This window comes from Martes martes, assembly GCF_963455335.1.
Source record: "Martes martes genome assembly, chromosome: 12".
In the NCBI taxonomy this organism is placed as follows: domain Eukaryota; kingdom Metazoa; phylum Chordata; class Mammalia; order Carnivora; family Mustelidae; genus Martes; species Martes martes.
The window spans coordinates 85,306,339-85,320,603 of NC_137900.1; the positions used below are offsets into that span (position 1 = coordinate 85,306,339).

The 14,265-nt window shown below is 43.3% G+C and overlaps 1 protein-coding gene across 1 annotated transcript in view; it reads right to left on the reverse strand.

Moving 5' to 3' along the window:
- DENND1A (DENN domain containing 1A) overlaps positions 1 to 14,265 on the reverse strand; it is a 494,905-nt gene that overhangs the window by 330,784 nt on the left and 149,856 nt on the right. The window contains exon 5 of the mRNA XM_080819425.1: positions 5,538 to 5,657. Coding sequence (XP_080675551.1) covers positions 5,538 to 5,657 — 120 coding nt within the window. The remainder of the gene's footprint in view (positions 1 to 5,537; positions 5,658 to 14,265) is intronic.

The following is a 14,265-nucleotide window of genomic DNA, read 5'->3' on the forward strand; positions in this document are numbered from 1 at the left end:
GGACAAGAATTCCCCAACAGGGTCCCAGGAACATATTTCATTGTTAAAACAATGACAACAAACAAACCTAAAGTCGAGGCTTGAAAATTCCAATCTAAATCAGTGTGGTACCCCCAATGTGCTGGGCAGCGTCCCTCTAACAATGGCCAGAAAATCCCAAGCAGGTACAGATGGCAACTGCAGGTACAAAAAGCCATTTTCCCTTTGGTCTACAAACATCAGTGTTTCCAGTGCCTGCTCTATCATCCGATGATGCTCATTTGCTATGGGGTAAATCCAAATTCTTGAGCATGTCCCACAAGGGTTTTCCCAACCCGTCCCAACTCCAAGACATTTATGGCATCAGCTCCTGCCAACGCCATCACATCGGTGTTCCGTCTTGCCATATCTTTCATTCTCTAGGCCTTAACAAGACAGTTCTCACTGCCTACAAAATTCTCCTCCAGTTCTCCTCCAGTTCAACCCCCAGTGGTTCCTTAAGATCCAGTTTAACTGGAAACTATTAGCAACACTTCCCTGATTCTTCAAGCCCGAGAGGGGCACTGCCAAACCAGTGACCCCAAGGAAACCTGCACATGCATATTTTTTTTAAAAATAGAACTTATTAGTGTATTTTGCTTCTTTACTTAGTCCCTTCCCAAAGACTCTCAGGGTGGCTCCTGAGACAAAGGATGGCCAAAGTGAAACAGATAGGAGGTGGGTATCAAGATCCAAGGTGTCCAGGGGACGGTGCACCCAGAAGCACATTAAATTTTAAATTTGGTAAAAGACCAAAAGTACATATTATTTTCAGTTTGTAAGACCAAGTTTTAAAAGTTCAGCTCATCAAAATCTTGCATGAACAGGATATCTGAAAGGTTCTCATGGGGGAACCTATTGCCTATTTTGGGATAAACAAAGGCTAAAGACCAAATGTTACACACTGCTCATTCCTGGTATATACTAGGTACTAAGGTACCTCCTAATTGAGTAACAATTTAAACATTAAAAAAAATTAGATATTGTTTTGATGAAACAAGTTATTTCTTCCCAAAATGTATAACAGGTCCTGAACAGTTTTATATGGGTGTATGTGTATGTATGTATGTATGTATGTATGTGTGTATATATATATATATATATATATATATATACATACACACACACATATATATATATTTTTTATTTTTTTATATTTTATTTAGTTACTTGAGAGAGAGAGAGAGAGGGACACAAGCAGGGGGAGAGGCAAAGGGAGAGGGAGAAGCAGGTTCCCCGCTCAGCAGGGAGCCTGATGCGGGGCTCAATCCCAGGACCTGGAACCATGACCTGAGCAGAAGGCAGATGCTTAACCAAATGAGCCACCCAGGCACCTCAAACTTCCTCAAGACTTAAATAAGATTCTTACACATAAAGGAGAAAATTGTAGAACATAATTATTTTTAAAGTTCCTTTATAAAGAGTAAAGAAATTTAATTATTGTATGACATCTCTTCCACAGTCCACTGCCCACAAACAATGCAGTTATGACTTTGAACTCAGGCTCTTCCTGTCCCTCCAAAACCAGAAGTTGGCTATAAATAACGTATTTCATTACAGTTTAGCCTTCATGGAACATGGGTCATTCGAACGAATCAGAAGCTGTGAAAAAAATTATGGTTCTAGGTCACTTTATGCTCTTTGAAAGACTTCAGAGGTAAATGCTTATACCACACATCAGACTCAGCTGGTGCTACTGGCAAATGCCACCACACTCTCACACGCTCCTGGGTGAGAGGAAGGTAATGAGGACGGACTTACCCGTAACCGTTGTTCTCCTAGCTGTGCTTTTAATCCCATATTGACTACCATGCAGCACAGAATTAAATAATATTATGACCAATCGCGAGGAAAAGTAAAACGTTTTAATACAAAGAACTAGTCAACTGTGGGAAGACCTAACTCATTTGACTTTACATACCATGGTATTTGTGTTAATGAGACTTGTTTATACTCTAGGACAACTACATTTCTGTCAAAGTTAGCTGGTGAAAGAATTCAAACCAACCTTTTTTTTCTTTAAAGATTTTATTTATTTATTTGACAGACAGAGACCACAAGTAGGCAGAGAGGCAGGCAGAGAGAGAGGGGGAAGCAGGCTCCCCGCTGAGCAGGGAGCCCGACGCGGGGCTCCATCCCAGGACCCCGAGATCATGACCAGAGCCGAAGGCAGAGGCTTAACCCACTGAGCCACCCAGGCACCCCTCAAACCAACTTTTAAAAGATGCTTCAACACTGGGCTTATGGATCAGGAATTCTTTCCTTCATAAAACAAGGATTACTAAGTGCCTACTGGGCACAGACATTCCTCAATATACTTTGGGTACATTTGTGAACACAACAGATAAAACTTCCCAGGCTTCATGGACCTTACATTCTAGGGGGAAGGAAAAGACAATGCTTCTTACAATGAACCCAAGCGTACACTGTATAAAGGATGTCTAAGAACCTTTCACCGCAAAATGAAGTTTACATTTTCTAACACGGGCCTAGTCCTTTATGGGCACAATGCCTGTCACTCAACAGCTAGATCTCCTTGGTGAGATTCAAAGATACACCTCTTACAACTAACAGAGATAAGTTTGAGAATATGAACCACATCTTCCTATAAATAACTGTATTTCACATTTTCTCTTGAACTGGTGTCCCACAAAGCCTGTCCTCTCACTCAGAGCCTTTAGCGTCCTGTTCTTCCACTCAAATGGAATACATCCCCTGTTTCTGAAAGCCACGCACACAATATCTTGGCCGAGCACTGCACTAAGTGCTGGAGATACAAAGTTGTGCAAGACACAGTCTTTACCCTTAAAGAGTTAATGTCACAGTAACAGGAAGAAGAGGTAAAAAGAAGCTCAAGGTTTATGAGTGTGTGACTGAAGTACACAGAGCATGCTGGGTGCACCCAGAGGAGAGGATGATTACCTCTGCCTGGAGAACACTGCTGTGGGTGGATGGATAAATGTGTGAAGGCAGAAAGGTCCAACAACTCCTATGGGCCAGAAAGCACAGGAGCCTGGGAGAGCAGTCAGAGAGGAAGTGATCCTAAGAAGCTAAATGCTGAAACTGGGGAGGCTATGTCTGCACAGACACCATCACCAGAAGTTATGCCTCCCATGGGAAGAAATGGAAAGCAAAAGCAGAGGTGGCTTAGGAACAGACTAGTTAGAGGACTGGGCACACCGAGAACAGTGGCTGGACCTCAAGGCACCGGTTAACTAATGGGAAAGCACCTGGGGGGTAAAAAAAAAGCAGAGAGTCCAAGCATTTCCAAATGGCAAGGAGACCAACAGTGCCAACAGAACACCTGTGTTCTCCCGACAGACCTCTCCAGTGAACACGCTGCCAACCAGTCACTCAAGGTTAAGAGCAGACCCTTCCATTCATATGCCAGTGTTCCCAATCCAAGCCACAGGGGAAGTGCCACTGGGCATACCTTCCACATACGCACAAGCTGGATGAGTTAAAGTGAGTCCCCCCCACCTACCCATGGCCCAGAATTTATCTGGACTCTATTTTTAACCATAGTCACTATCCTCTGGCACTAGAATATCAATAGTAAGAAGCCACCGTGCCATGGAATTGCCCTGTGCATTATATATAGCATTCTGCAGCATCATCCATCTCCCCAGTTAATCTTGGGAACTCCTCAAGGGCAGGGACTAGCTAACAGTAGGCACTCAATTAAGGGCTGACAAACAAATGAATGAATTAACCCACCCCCTTTTCCCGCAGTTCCAAGCTAGTGTAACGGATAGAAAACACACCCATGGCTGCTATTTTTCATTCTAAATGATGGCAGCACGAAAGCTAATCAACCAGCTTTTTGTAAGCATGACACCCATGACCCTCCATGCAGACACACGCAGTCGAATACTGGAATCAGAGGAGAGCAATTTTTAAATTTAAATTTTTAAATAAACAGTTTCCTAGTCCCAGAAATGTGAATGACTCTGATAGTGTCCGTTCGGAGTACGTCCCAGCTTTCAAAAGAAGAAACGCTGTAAACCCAAATATTCTGAGAAAACAAACAAAAACCTTTCTGCAAAACTTCAAGAACTTGTCTTACACCCTCATCTCCTCTAAATGACCATATAAATACACAGTGCCCTGGCCAAGGCTGAAACCGAACATTAAGCAAAAATGGAAGAGAAAATTTTATTTAAAAAAGAAAAAACAAAAATTGAACATTGTTGAATCAAAAAAATAAAGAATCGTTTACATCCGACTCCGATACTCTGGGCAGGTAAGCCCTGGGCCTGGGCTACTGAGGCAAGCTTGAGAGCAGCTGCACCACTTAACCTCGCAGACCATCTGGGTTGTCCCTCCTTCCTGTGGTTGTTCCAGCAGTTGCCCTCGAGGGCCTGAATTACAGATGTGAAGCCTGGTGAAGGAGAGAGCTGACTTTGTTGATTAACAAGAAGATTCGTGTAGAGAAACGCAAACGCAATAGCCCAGACTGACAGTTACTCAGCAGAGGCACCTCAAAAGTCAGCCCCTCTTTCTCCTGCGGTGTGAGTGTGTGTGTGTGTGTGTGTGTGTGTGTGTGTGTGTGTGTCTTTGGGGGGCTGGGGTGGGAGGTCTTTTCTTGGTAAGGAGAAGAAGAAAGTCCAAAAATGAATGTACCAGAGAACCACTCTTTCTGGAATTCACAGAGCCTGGCCTTTTATCCCTGGGCACAAGCCCAAGATTGGGGACCCGGGTTTTGTCAGGGGCACCTCCCCGCTGGCCTGCCCTGGGCTGCTCCACACGAGCAGAGAGAGACAGGAGGCAGGCCCCTCTGACACCTACTTAACCGAGGCAGACGGAGAGGAGAGTGTGTGGGATGCCTTTACTTCCCCCCTGAGGAGGCGCCCAGCAGGAGCCCCCAGAGCCAGCAGCTCCAAAATCGGATTTCCACACGTCCTCCCACCCCAGAACACACCTTGCCTCTCTGGCAGGAGGAAACAGAGCATTGAGCAAGCGTGGCTCTGGTGTATGAGGAGGCTTTAGAAGACCTAAAGAAGCCTTCCTCCAGGATTCTGTACTTTTTCCAAACCTCTAGAGAAGTAGCCAAGTTGGGAAAGAGTTCCTCCCTCACTGACCCACAGAGGGCAAGGGTGTTACTTTGAGGAGGACACAATCAGTGTCTGCAAGACGTCCTGAGCTACAGACACATACTTTATTAATAATCTTACATACACAAAATGTCCAAGGGAAAGCCTAACAGGCTAATTTCTGACAGCTCCAGATAACAGCAGGAGGAACTGAAGCCACGCTGACTCCCCGGCTTCCACATACTCCACAGAAGCAACGATCCCTTTCCCACCCAAGGGATGTGATGCAAATACATAAATACAATTATCTGCAGAACTTAAAGTGCAAGAACGACACGGCCAAGTCCTTCTCCCCAAGTGCAGTGACTTGTGGGAGACAGACAGGAAAATAAAAAGAACAGCTGGAAAATTTAACGACAGAGGAACGACGCAAAGGCTGACACTGGTTCACAGAACTAGCCAATAGTCAAAGCCACTCTCCCTTACCTTAAGATACAGAAGCAGCTCTTCGCTCCTGAAGATAAGCGGCAGAACCCGAATCTCTGTTTGCTGTCAATGTCAGTGAGCACGAACGTGAAGTTCTGGCCAACTTGGCTCACTGTGAGGCTGCAGCAAAGACAGGACAAAGGGGGAAAAAGGAATGTGCAATAAGTTTCTTGATAAAGCATCTGATCATGACAAGTCGTTGAACCTGTAACATTTCCTTTCTCAGTGGAACTCTTTGTAAATGAACTCGAAATTTACACACTTCGAGGAAACAGACTGTGAGCTAGTTAAAAAAAAAAAAAAAAAAAAAGACAGCAAGCAGCCCATACTAGTGACCACCTCCCTACCCAAGTAGCTACCAAACCTTCTGCTTACTGAGTTCAGGCAGGTAGCCCTGTTAATCATCCCCCCAAATCCTGAAAGGAGCATTCTATTCACCTCATTTTATAGACGAGGAAATAGCCCAGAGCAGCACTGCTTAAGGTGCCAGCTGGGAAGCCACAAAAAGCTGTGTTTGAGACCCAGGCCTTTATGATGCCAAAGCCTACTCTGCCAGCTTGCCGATAAAGGCGCTCCCCCGGCCATTCGCCTAGTCGGGGAGACAGTAATGACAACAGCATTTAAGTGTCCGCTTCGTGCCAGGCATCAAGTTACACACTTGATAAATAGCATCTCCCTTACTCATATTAACCCCGGAAGTTAGACGATATTCCCATTTTACAGAAAAGGAAACGGAAAGACTGACCAGGTAGGTAACTGCATCCTGTTCTCAGAGCTTCTAAGGGGAGATGCTGCATTCCAGAGAGCAAGGTTAGCTACTACTTTCCTACATTCCTGCGTCTTGCAGAATTTTTGAATTTATGAGGAACATACATTTTACAGGACAGAAATGTTCAATGTCTTTTTTTTTTTTTAAGATTTTATTTATTTATTTGACAGAGAGAGAGAGAGAGAGAGAGAACAGGAACACAAGCAGAGGGAGTGGGAGAGGGAGAGGGAGAAGCAGGCTTCCTGACAAGCGGGGAGCCAGATGCGGGGCTCGATCCCAGGACCCCAGAATCATGACCCGAGCCAAAGGCAGAGACGTAATGACTGAGCCACCCAGGCACCCCGAAATACCCAACGTCTTAATGTGAAGTGCTAAGAAATAGAAACGGGCTTTAAAGAAAGAATAAAGAAAAAAAAAGCTAAAAGTTCCCACATGAACACAAAATTCAGTAAGATGCCACAGATAAGAGTGACATAAAATAGGAAATATGTTTCAAGCAATAAAAAAGCACACTACTAATCAGATTAACCTAGAAACTAGATTTGCAGGTGCAAAATGTTTTAAAGATCACTTTCTAAAATCAGCTTACCACTTAGCTTGGATTCCTTTCTAAAAACTTAACTATTCCAAATCCTAATACATAAATTTATGCTAACACAGTATTTTGGAATTTGACATTGAATTATTCAAAGGAACTCATTAACCTATATTGTATTTTACGTACATTGTATTTTACAAAATATTCTCAAATTGACAAAATATTCAAATCAGTGCTCTCACCTATAATTTACTTTCTAAGTTGCCAGCAGAAATGAAAATCATTCACTAGGCCTTTTCCAAAGGCAGACTTATTGGGTCTTTGGATACGACATGAATTCGTTTTTCAAATATGGATAGCCTTCCTTTCTAAAACTCCCTTATAGAAACCACATAAGCAAATGAAAATTAAGGAGACTTTCAAGGCATCCCAGTACAAAAAAGGTCAATGGACCTTACCTGGTCATGTTTAAGGAAACAATTCCATTCCCTAGAGAGTGGTTAGAGCGTGCAAGAAAATAATTCAGAAAGAAAAGAAAGTGTTCCACTCTCCTTGTTTAACTAGGAAGGTGAGCGAAAACAAGGTGGCAATTTAAAAGCAGTGTGGTAATAAAACAGGTGTAAGTAATGCTATCCCTCCGCCATACACAAGCCAGAAGGAGGAACACATTTCTATAAAAGTTATAGAGCTGTCCAGGGGACACCAAACTCTACCTTCTTATGGCTGTTATGCTTTATAAATAAAGCTTGGATACTGTGTTACTATGGTGATTTAATACTATGTTTTAAAGAGGGATTATATGATTAATTTTAACAAGGTTGAGGACTGAAGATGTGTGAGAAACAGGTTTCTAGCTCACATAATTAAAGTGATTGGGGAGAAAAGTGGGCCTCACTGGGGGAGGTGAAAAACTTGAATTATTAAAATATTTAAAGCAACAGGTCACAATGATTCTAAGTTGCAAATAAGGTCATGCTTTTGTGAAATATTATTATGTGAGCATATAAAATATGACTGTTCATTATTTTAACTCAGAGTCTGATTTCCCTTCTAGAATGTTTGAAATGAAACATCCTAGAAGGAAAGGGTATTGATAGGACTGAATGAAAACACTCAGAATCTCTAGGAAAAGGACACAGAATGAACACAACTCGTTTGTGAATTGAGTGTCATTAATTTCCCCATTATCTTTTCACTACCATTAAAAATGCTGAAAATGCTTTTAGTGACATCCTAGGCTCAAAGAAAGATTCATTACTCATTTACTTGGTTCAAATCCCAATTCAATCACTTGTTAACTGGGCCTTCATTTAGCAAGTTACTTAACCTCTAAGCACTGCAGTCTCTTCACCTGGAATAACAATGAGAAACTACTACCCAACCCAAAGGAGGTTTCGGAAATAAGTGAGATCAGCATTTACAATAAAGGCCAGTCCATAATACAAAACAATTAATAAAAGAGATGCAAGCTGTTAAGTTACCATCTAAAGGAAAACAAAAATTCATATTGAAATCATGCATTTGCTCAGAATCTTCCCCACTGACTCGTATTTGTAACCCTTATATGAGCGGAGAAAGGAAGTTTGCCTTTCTCTCTTCTGTTCCATATTTTCCGTAAAGGACAGTCCTCTGGGTGACCGAGGGAGCTGCTCCTGCACTCAGTAAAGTGAACAAAATTCTTTTGGCGTAGGTGGGGGAGGGGTCACAGCTTAGGAGGGAGCACTTGTTATTCTCAGTTGACTCACCTTTCTAATTCCTAACAGGGTGAAGTATAAGCTATTTAAACAAACAAACAAACAAAGGCGGGCCCAAACCATCAAACCCTAAAATCTTTTCTCCTTGGACAATTTCCAATCAAGTATAAACCAGGCAAGGGCGGTCAGAGGTTAACTTGAAGACTCCGGAACCTCCAAGGAATCTGTCATTCCCTCTCTGCTTGCTGCAGCGCTCTGGGACAGTGTTCAAGCTTTCTCCATAAAAAATGACTTTGGGGAAAGGGTCTGCTTCGTTAAAGGCTACAGGCTTCGTGTTTACCTCCAGTATTAGAATCTGTAACTTTTTAACAGGAATCAGAGATTTCATGATGATTAAAACTGGGAGGAACTGCAAAAAGCATCTCATTTTAAGATGGGAAAATGGAGACACAGGGCTGTTTTTGGTTTTGTTTGCTGTTTTCAAAGTATCAGGACTAACACAGAATTCGAAGCCCAATTCCCTGCCAGGCTACACTAAACACAAGGAAACCCTTCCCTCACCTGCAGCTTGCAACCCTATTAAAGGAACTCAAGTATGTGGGAATCCAGATAATTGTCTTATCAAACACACCACTTCCCACTAAGCAAGAGAAACCAAATTTGAGTATTTCCAGATATATGCCCAGGAGACCAGGGCCGAGACCACCCTTAGCTGTGCTTCCCAGGACTAGATGAATATGGAAAACCAGGGCAAAAAGGAACAAACTTTAAAATTCATGCTGACTTTTAAATGCCCGTGAGCCATTCAAGGCTCCTCCAGCAGCATTCTGCTTTATCTCCAAGTTATTTACACACTGAGTGTATACACGGCATGAAGCATGTCAACAGACAGTGTGACTCCAATCTTCCAGGGAGAGATGGGATTCTCCATATTATCAGCCTTTGGGTTTAGTTGTCCCCTTTGTAAACTGAGCAACTACTACACTGGGCACCAGGACAAGGACTGGCCACCTGTCCTGCCATGGAGATTTCCCACTAGCTAGAGAGGAATAACAAACAACTGTACCACACAGCACACAGCTGTACGCACCAGTGTTTTATGAAACCAAAGCCGGAACAAAGATAGAAGCAAATGGAGGAGGCAAGGCCGTACTCAGATAACAAGGTTAGAGACAGCTTTTCAAAGGTGACAATGACCCTGACCCTGAAGGATGAGGCAGAAAAACCCCTTCAGAAAGGGGCCTGAGTGTTTCAGGCAGAAGAAGGAGCTAGGCAGAGGGTCTCAGGCTGGAAAAAACAAGGCATGTTCAAGGAACTCAACGGACACCAGGACACCACTGCAGCTAACATCGGGAACTAAAGGGAAAGAGGCATGATGTGAAGGGGCTACACTAAGCGGCAGCTAGATTATACACAAGGCCTCACAGGTCATGGAAAAGATTTAGGATTTTTTTGTAAAGGTGTGCGAAAGTCACTGAATGGTTTTCATTAAGAGAAAAACAGTCTAGTGTACAATGGTAAATGTTACGTGGAGAACAGTTTGGAAGAAGCAGAAGCAAAGAAAGCAATGAGGAAGCTAGTGCACGAGTGCAGGTGAGACTGGATGGAGGCCTAACTTCACGGAGGGAGAGTGAAAATGGAGCTGAGCGGACAGCTCCCAGTTATAGCTAGCCGGTGTAAATGACAGGCTTGCAGATGTACTGAGAGTAAAAAGACAGCAAATTACCATTTCATGATAGAAAAGACAAGTTTGAGGGGAGATCTAAGAGTTCCATTCGGGATATGTTAAGTCTGAGAAACCTTAAAATAGAAATGTCAAGTACATGGCTGAACATACTACTTAGGAAATCAGAGAAAAAGTTTGGGCTGGAGCTATAAATTAAAGTCATCTACACACAGATTTATTTAACACCATGGTAAAGACCAAGATCACTTAGGGAGAGCGTTCGGAGAAACAAAAGAGGATCCAGGACGAGGTTCCAGAAGCACCAATTTAGAGACGCAGGGAGAAAAGACCATCAAAGGAAAAATGGAGAACAAGCAGGAGGGTCTGGTCAACTGTACCCACGAATCACGATGAGAGAGGAAAAATGGGTAGTGAACTGAGCGGTATCAAGGTTGCAGAGGACCTTGATAAGAAAAGCTCTAACTGAACGACAGAAGCAGAAGACAGACTGGAGAGGGCTGAGGGATAAACACATGTGCAGCTAACTCTTCCAAGAAGAGACAATGAGGCAGTGGTTGAGTGGAAATGAAAGGGAGAGAGAGTTTGCTGCTGGAGAAGACTCAGCAGGGGCAGAGTCATGACGCAGGAGGGAGAAGCAGCAGTTAGGTCTTTAGATTCCAAGCCCAGATATGCTACACGTTGGCTCTGTGAGCACAGGCAAGTTATCATACCTCTCTGAGCCTCACCTACAAAATGAAAATAAAACTTTGCAGAGCGGTTTTGAGAATTATGAATAATGTATACAAAGTAGCATATAATGGATACAAGGTGAAAATTACTGTCCTGAAACTACAAAATTCGAGAGCTGGAACTCAAACATTCTGTGATCCTCCATTTTGTACAGCTTACTGATAATTACCTGTTGGGCCCTACTGCAGGGCCCTACTGCAGGGCTTTTCCTTTCCACCTGTGCATGCAGGACATCAGGTAGGAATCACATTTTATCAAACTACCACATCTCAACCTTAAGTTACATGAGCGTCAAAGTTTTCTTCCATAAACCTTTCATCTGCCTAAGACTCAAGTTCCTCACATTCCAAGCTCAAAGATCCCAGTGGCAAGAATGACACTGACCCAAGATGTCTGGGGACTAAGAGTAGATCACATACTGCCAGAGACAGGGCAACACCTATCTGCTCAAGAAACTTACAGAGAATACTAGACTCCCTCGTCTACATGAGCCTGACAAAGCACAAATGAATCATAACAAGAAAACCAAAAAGTAGCAAAACCAGAAGGAACAGCAAAGATCTAATCCAATCCCCTCGGTTTACCCATGAAGAAACCTAGGCCCTTGAGGGGAGACATCACTTGCCTCACAGTACAGAGCAAGTCAATGGCAGAACAAAAACGAAAACCTGGTCCTCCAGGTTGCTACTCCCAGTGTTCTGTCCAGTAAGGCCCACATGCTTCATTGCTATCAAATGTTGTAGAAAATGATCACAGGGCGCAGCTGAACCCGTGGGACCAAACCAAGGAACTAAACCAAGGATGAAACACAGGGGATGAAAGTGGGCCAAAGGAATTCAGTTTTGCAAAGCAGAGCAGGATGACTGTGTGGATGTGGAACAAGTGCAAAGGTCTGGGCAAATATAGACGAGCACACTAGCCAGCACATCAGTTTCATTCTCTGCTAGGTTTCTTCTTCACTTATCAGAATTTGCTACTTTTCTACAGTAAACATGCATTGCTTTTGAAAGAAATTCTGAGGGGCACCTGGGTGGCTCAGTCGGTTAGGCAGCCGCCTTCAGCTCAGGTCCTAGGATCGAGCCCCGGGTCCCTGCTCAGTGGGGAGCCTGCTTCCCCCTCGCTTCTCCTCCCCCCCCCCACTCGTACGCTCTCAAGCTCTCTCTCAAATAAATAAATAAATACAATCTTTTTTAAAAAGAGAAAATTTGAAAGTTCTTTTGGTTACTTTAGTTATGGTCTGATGGATCTAACAGAGGTGGTATGATAAAGTAGAAAAAGGAAGGGGGAATTGGAAGTCAGATAAATGCGGGTTCCAAAAGCAGCTCTACGGCTTACTGGGAGTGGGGCCCTGGGCAAGTTACTGAACCTCTCTGAGTCCTTCTCCCCATACATGGCATTATGGTAATAGTAAGTTGCAAATGTGTACATTTGTAGAGCAGGAGAACACAGCACAACGCCTGGCACATAACAGACTTAATGAAACAGCAAATAGCATGTGAATCACATTTGCATCTGTAGTTACATCCTAAATCACGAAACTATGCCTTCCTTTGATCCTTAAAAGATTATGTCATTTCATTTTGTGCTTGTGTCATCTGTGCGTAGTGGGTTACAGGAGGATTTACAGAGCACCTGAATGACAGCCGACTCACTGGGTTCCAAAAGAGGATAAGCACAAACCTGGGGGAAGAGCTTTTCCATCCTCCAGCGAGTGCTGCGTGCTCTGACTGAAGCAGGTTGCCAGCTACCAAGTAGCACCGCAGTACAAAATGGTATACAAATCTCTCTTTTCCTTCCTTTAAGAAACAGCTTTCACCAATAAGGATAAGTTTTTGAGAGTGATAACATCTCTCACTGCTGTCATTTCAAGACTCCTCTCCACCAAGAGCCTCAGGGACAGCATACGGTAGAAATAACTGCACTAGGGACCCCTGGGTGGCTCAGTCGGTTAAGCATCTGCCTTCAGCTCAGGTCATGATCCCAAGATCAAGTCCAACATCAGGCTCCTTGTTCCTCAGGGAGCCGGCTTCTTCCTCTGCCTGCCGCTCCCCCTGCTTGCGAGTGTGTGTGCTCGTGCTCACTCTCCTCTCTCTAGCAAATAAACTGAAAGGAAGGAAAGAAAGAAGGAGAGAAGGAGAGAGAGAGAGAAAGGCATGAAGGGAGGGAGGGAACAAACTCTGGACTGGGAATAAGAGTATGGGTTTCTTTCCCAGCTCTGTTATTACGTAGTTGTGACCATAAGCCAAGCATTTCACCTCTACAAATCTTGGTTTCCCTTCTGTAAAATGGGATGTTTGAACCAGACGAATTTCGTCTTATGCTCACACATTTGCAAGGCCTCCTGTAGCCAGAGCCCCAGCTCTCACAGTACACGCCACCCTCTGCCCAGCAGGCTCCATCTGCTCAGGCTGAACAATCTCTAGGCTCACTCATGGTTTCTCCTCTGCTTTGCTCCTCAGGCATATGGGGTGTTAGGCTCTCCCTTCCACTTACCCGCTTCTTATGGTCCTCGCAGACTCAACACAAGTCTCTCCCACTGTGAGAAGTTTTCTCTGACCATCTCAGTCTTCCCTAACCTCACTATCCTTTTGGAGAGATACTGTTTGAAGTGTGTTTATAATACTTCCTGAAGTAGACTGAGAAACACATGGAGGGCAGAACTCCAAGTCTAATACCATTTCCATATCACCCAACATAATGCTACACATTTGGAACCTTCCTTTGCTCTTTTGTAAAAGAGCTACCACCATCGTCTATCTTTTAGAGTCGCAGAGGAAAAGAAATGAAGTACTAATGTGAAAATGGCCAGCACTCTGACTAGCATCAATTAGGAATTCAAATGTAAATTTCCATCCTCTCTGCACTATTTGGTGACTGATCTTCCCACAACATGTTCTACAGAAAAATGTATTCATTAATTTGGGAGATGGACATCTATGTTATGTCAGCAGCCTAATAAGAACCTAGGGCAAATCCTAATTTCTCTGCAGTTTAGACTTTTTTCAAATGAAGATAACAACACCTATTCTCATCTCTTAGGATAGGAGGATAAAGTCAGGTGATACATGAGAAAGCACTTTCTTTTGAAGAGATACTGGCATTATTATTTTTCATAAGTCCTAGTTTCAGAAAGAAAAATCTTAAAACAACACAAGAGACAGTAAGATGTCAATGTTAACGGGTGATTTGATGATGACTGTGAAAATCCCACTCTTGATATAGACTAGAAATGTCAGAAAGTTGTATTACTGTTCCTTGGGGTAGAAAAGCACAGATACAGAAAAGATTAGGAAGCTTTCTTTTTTGAACGT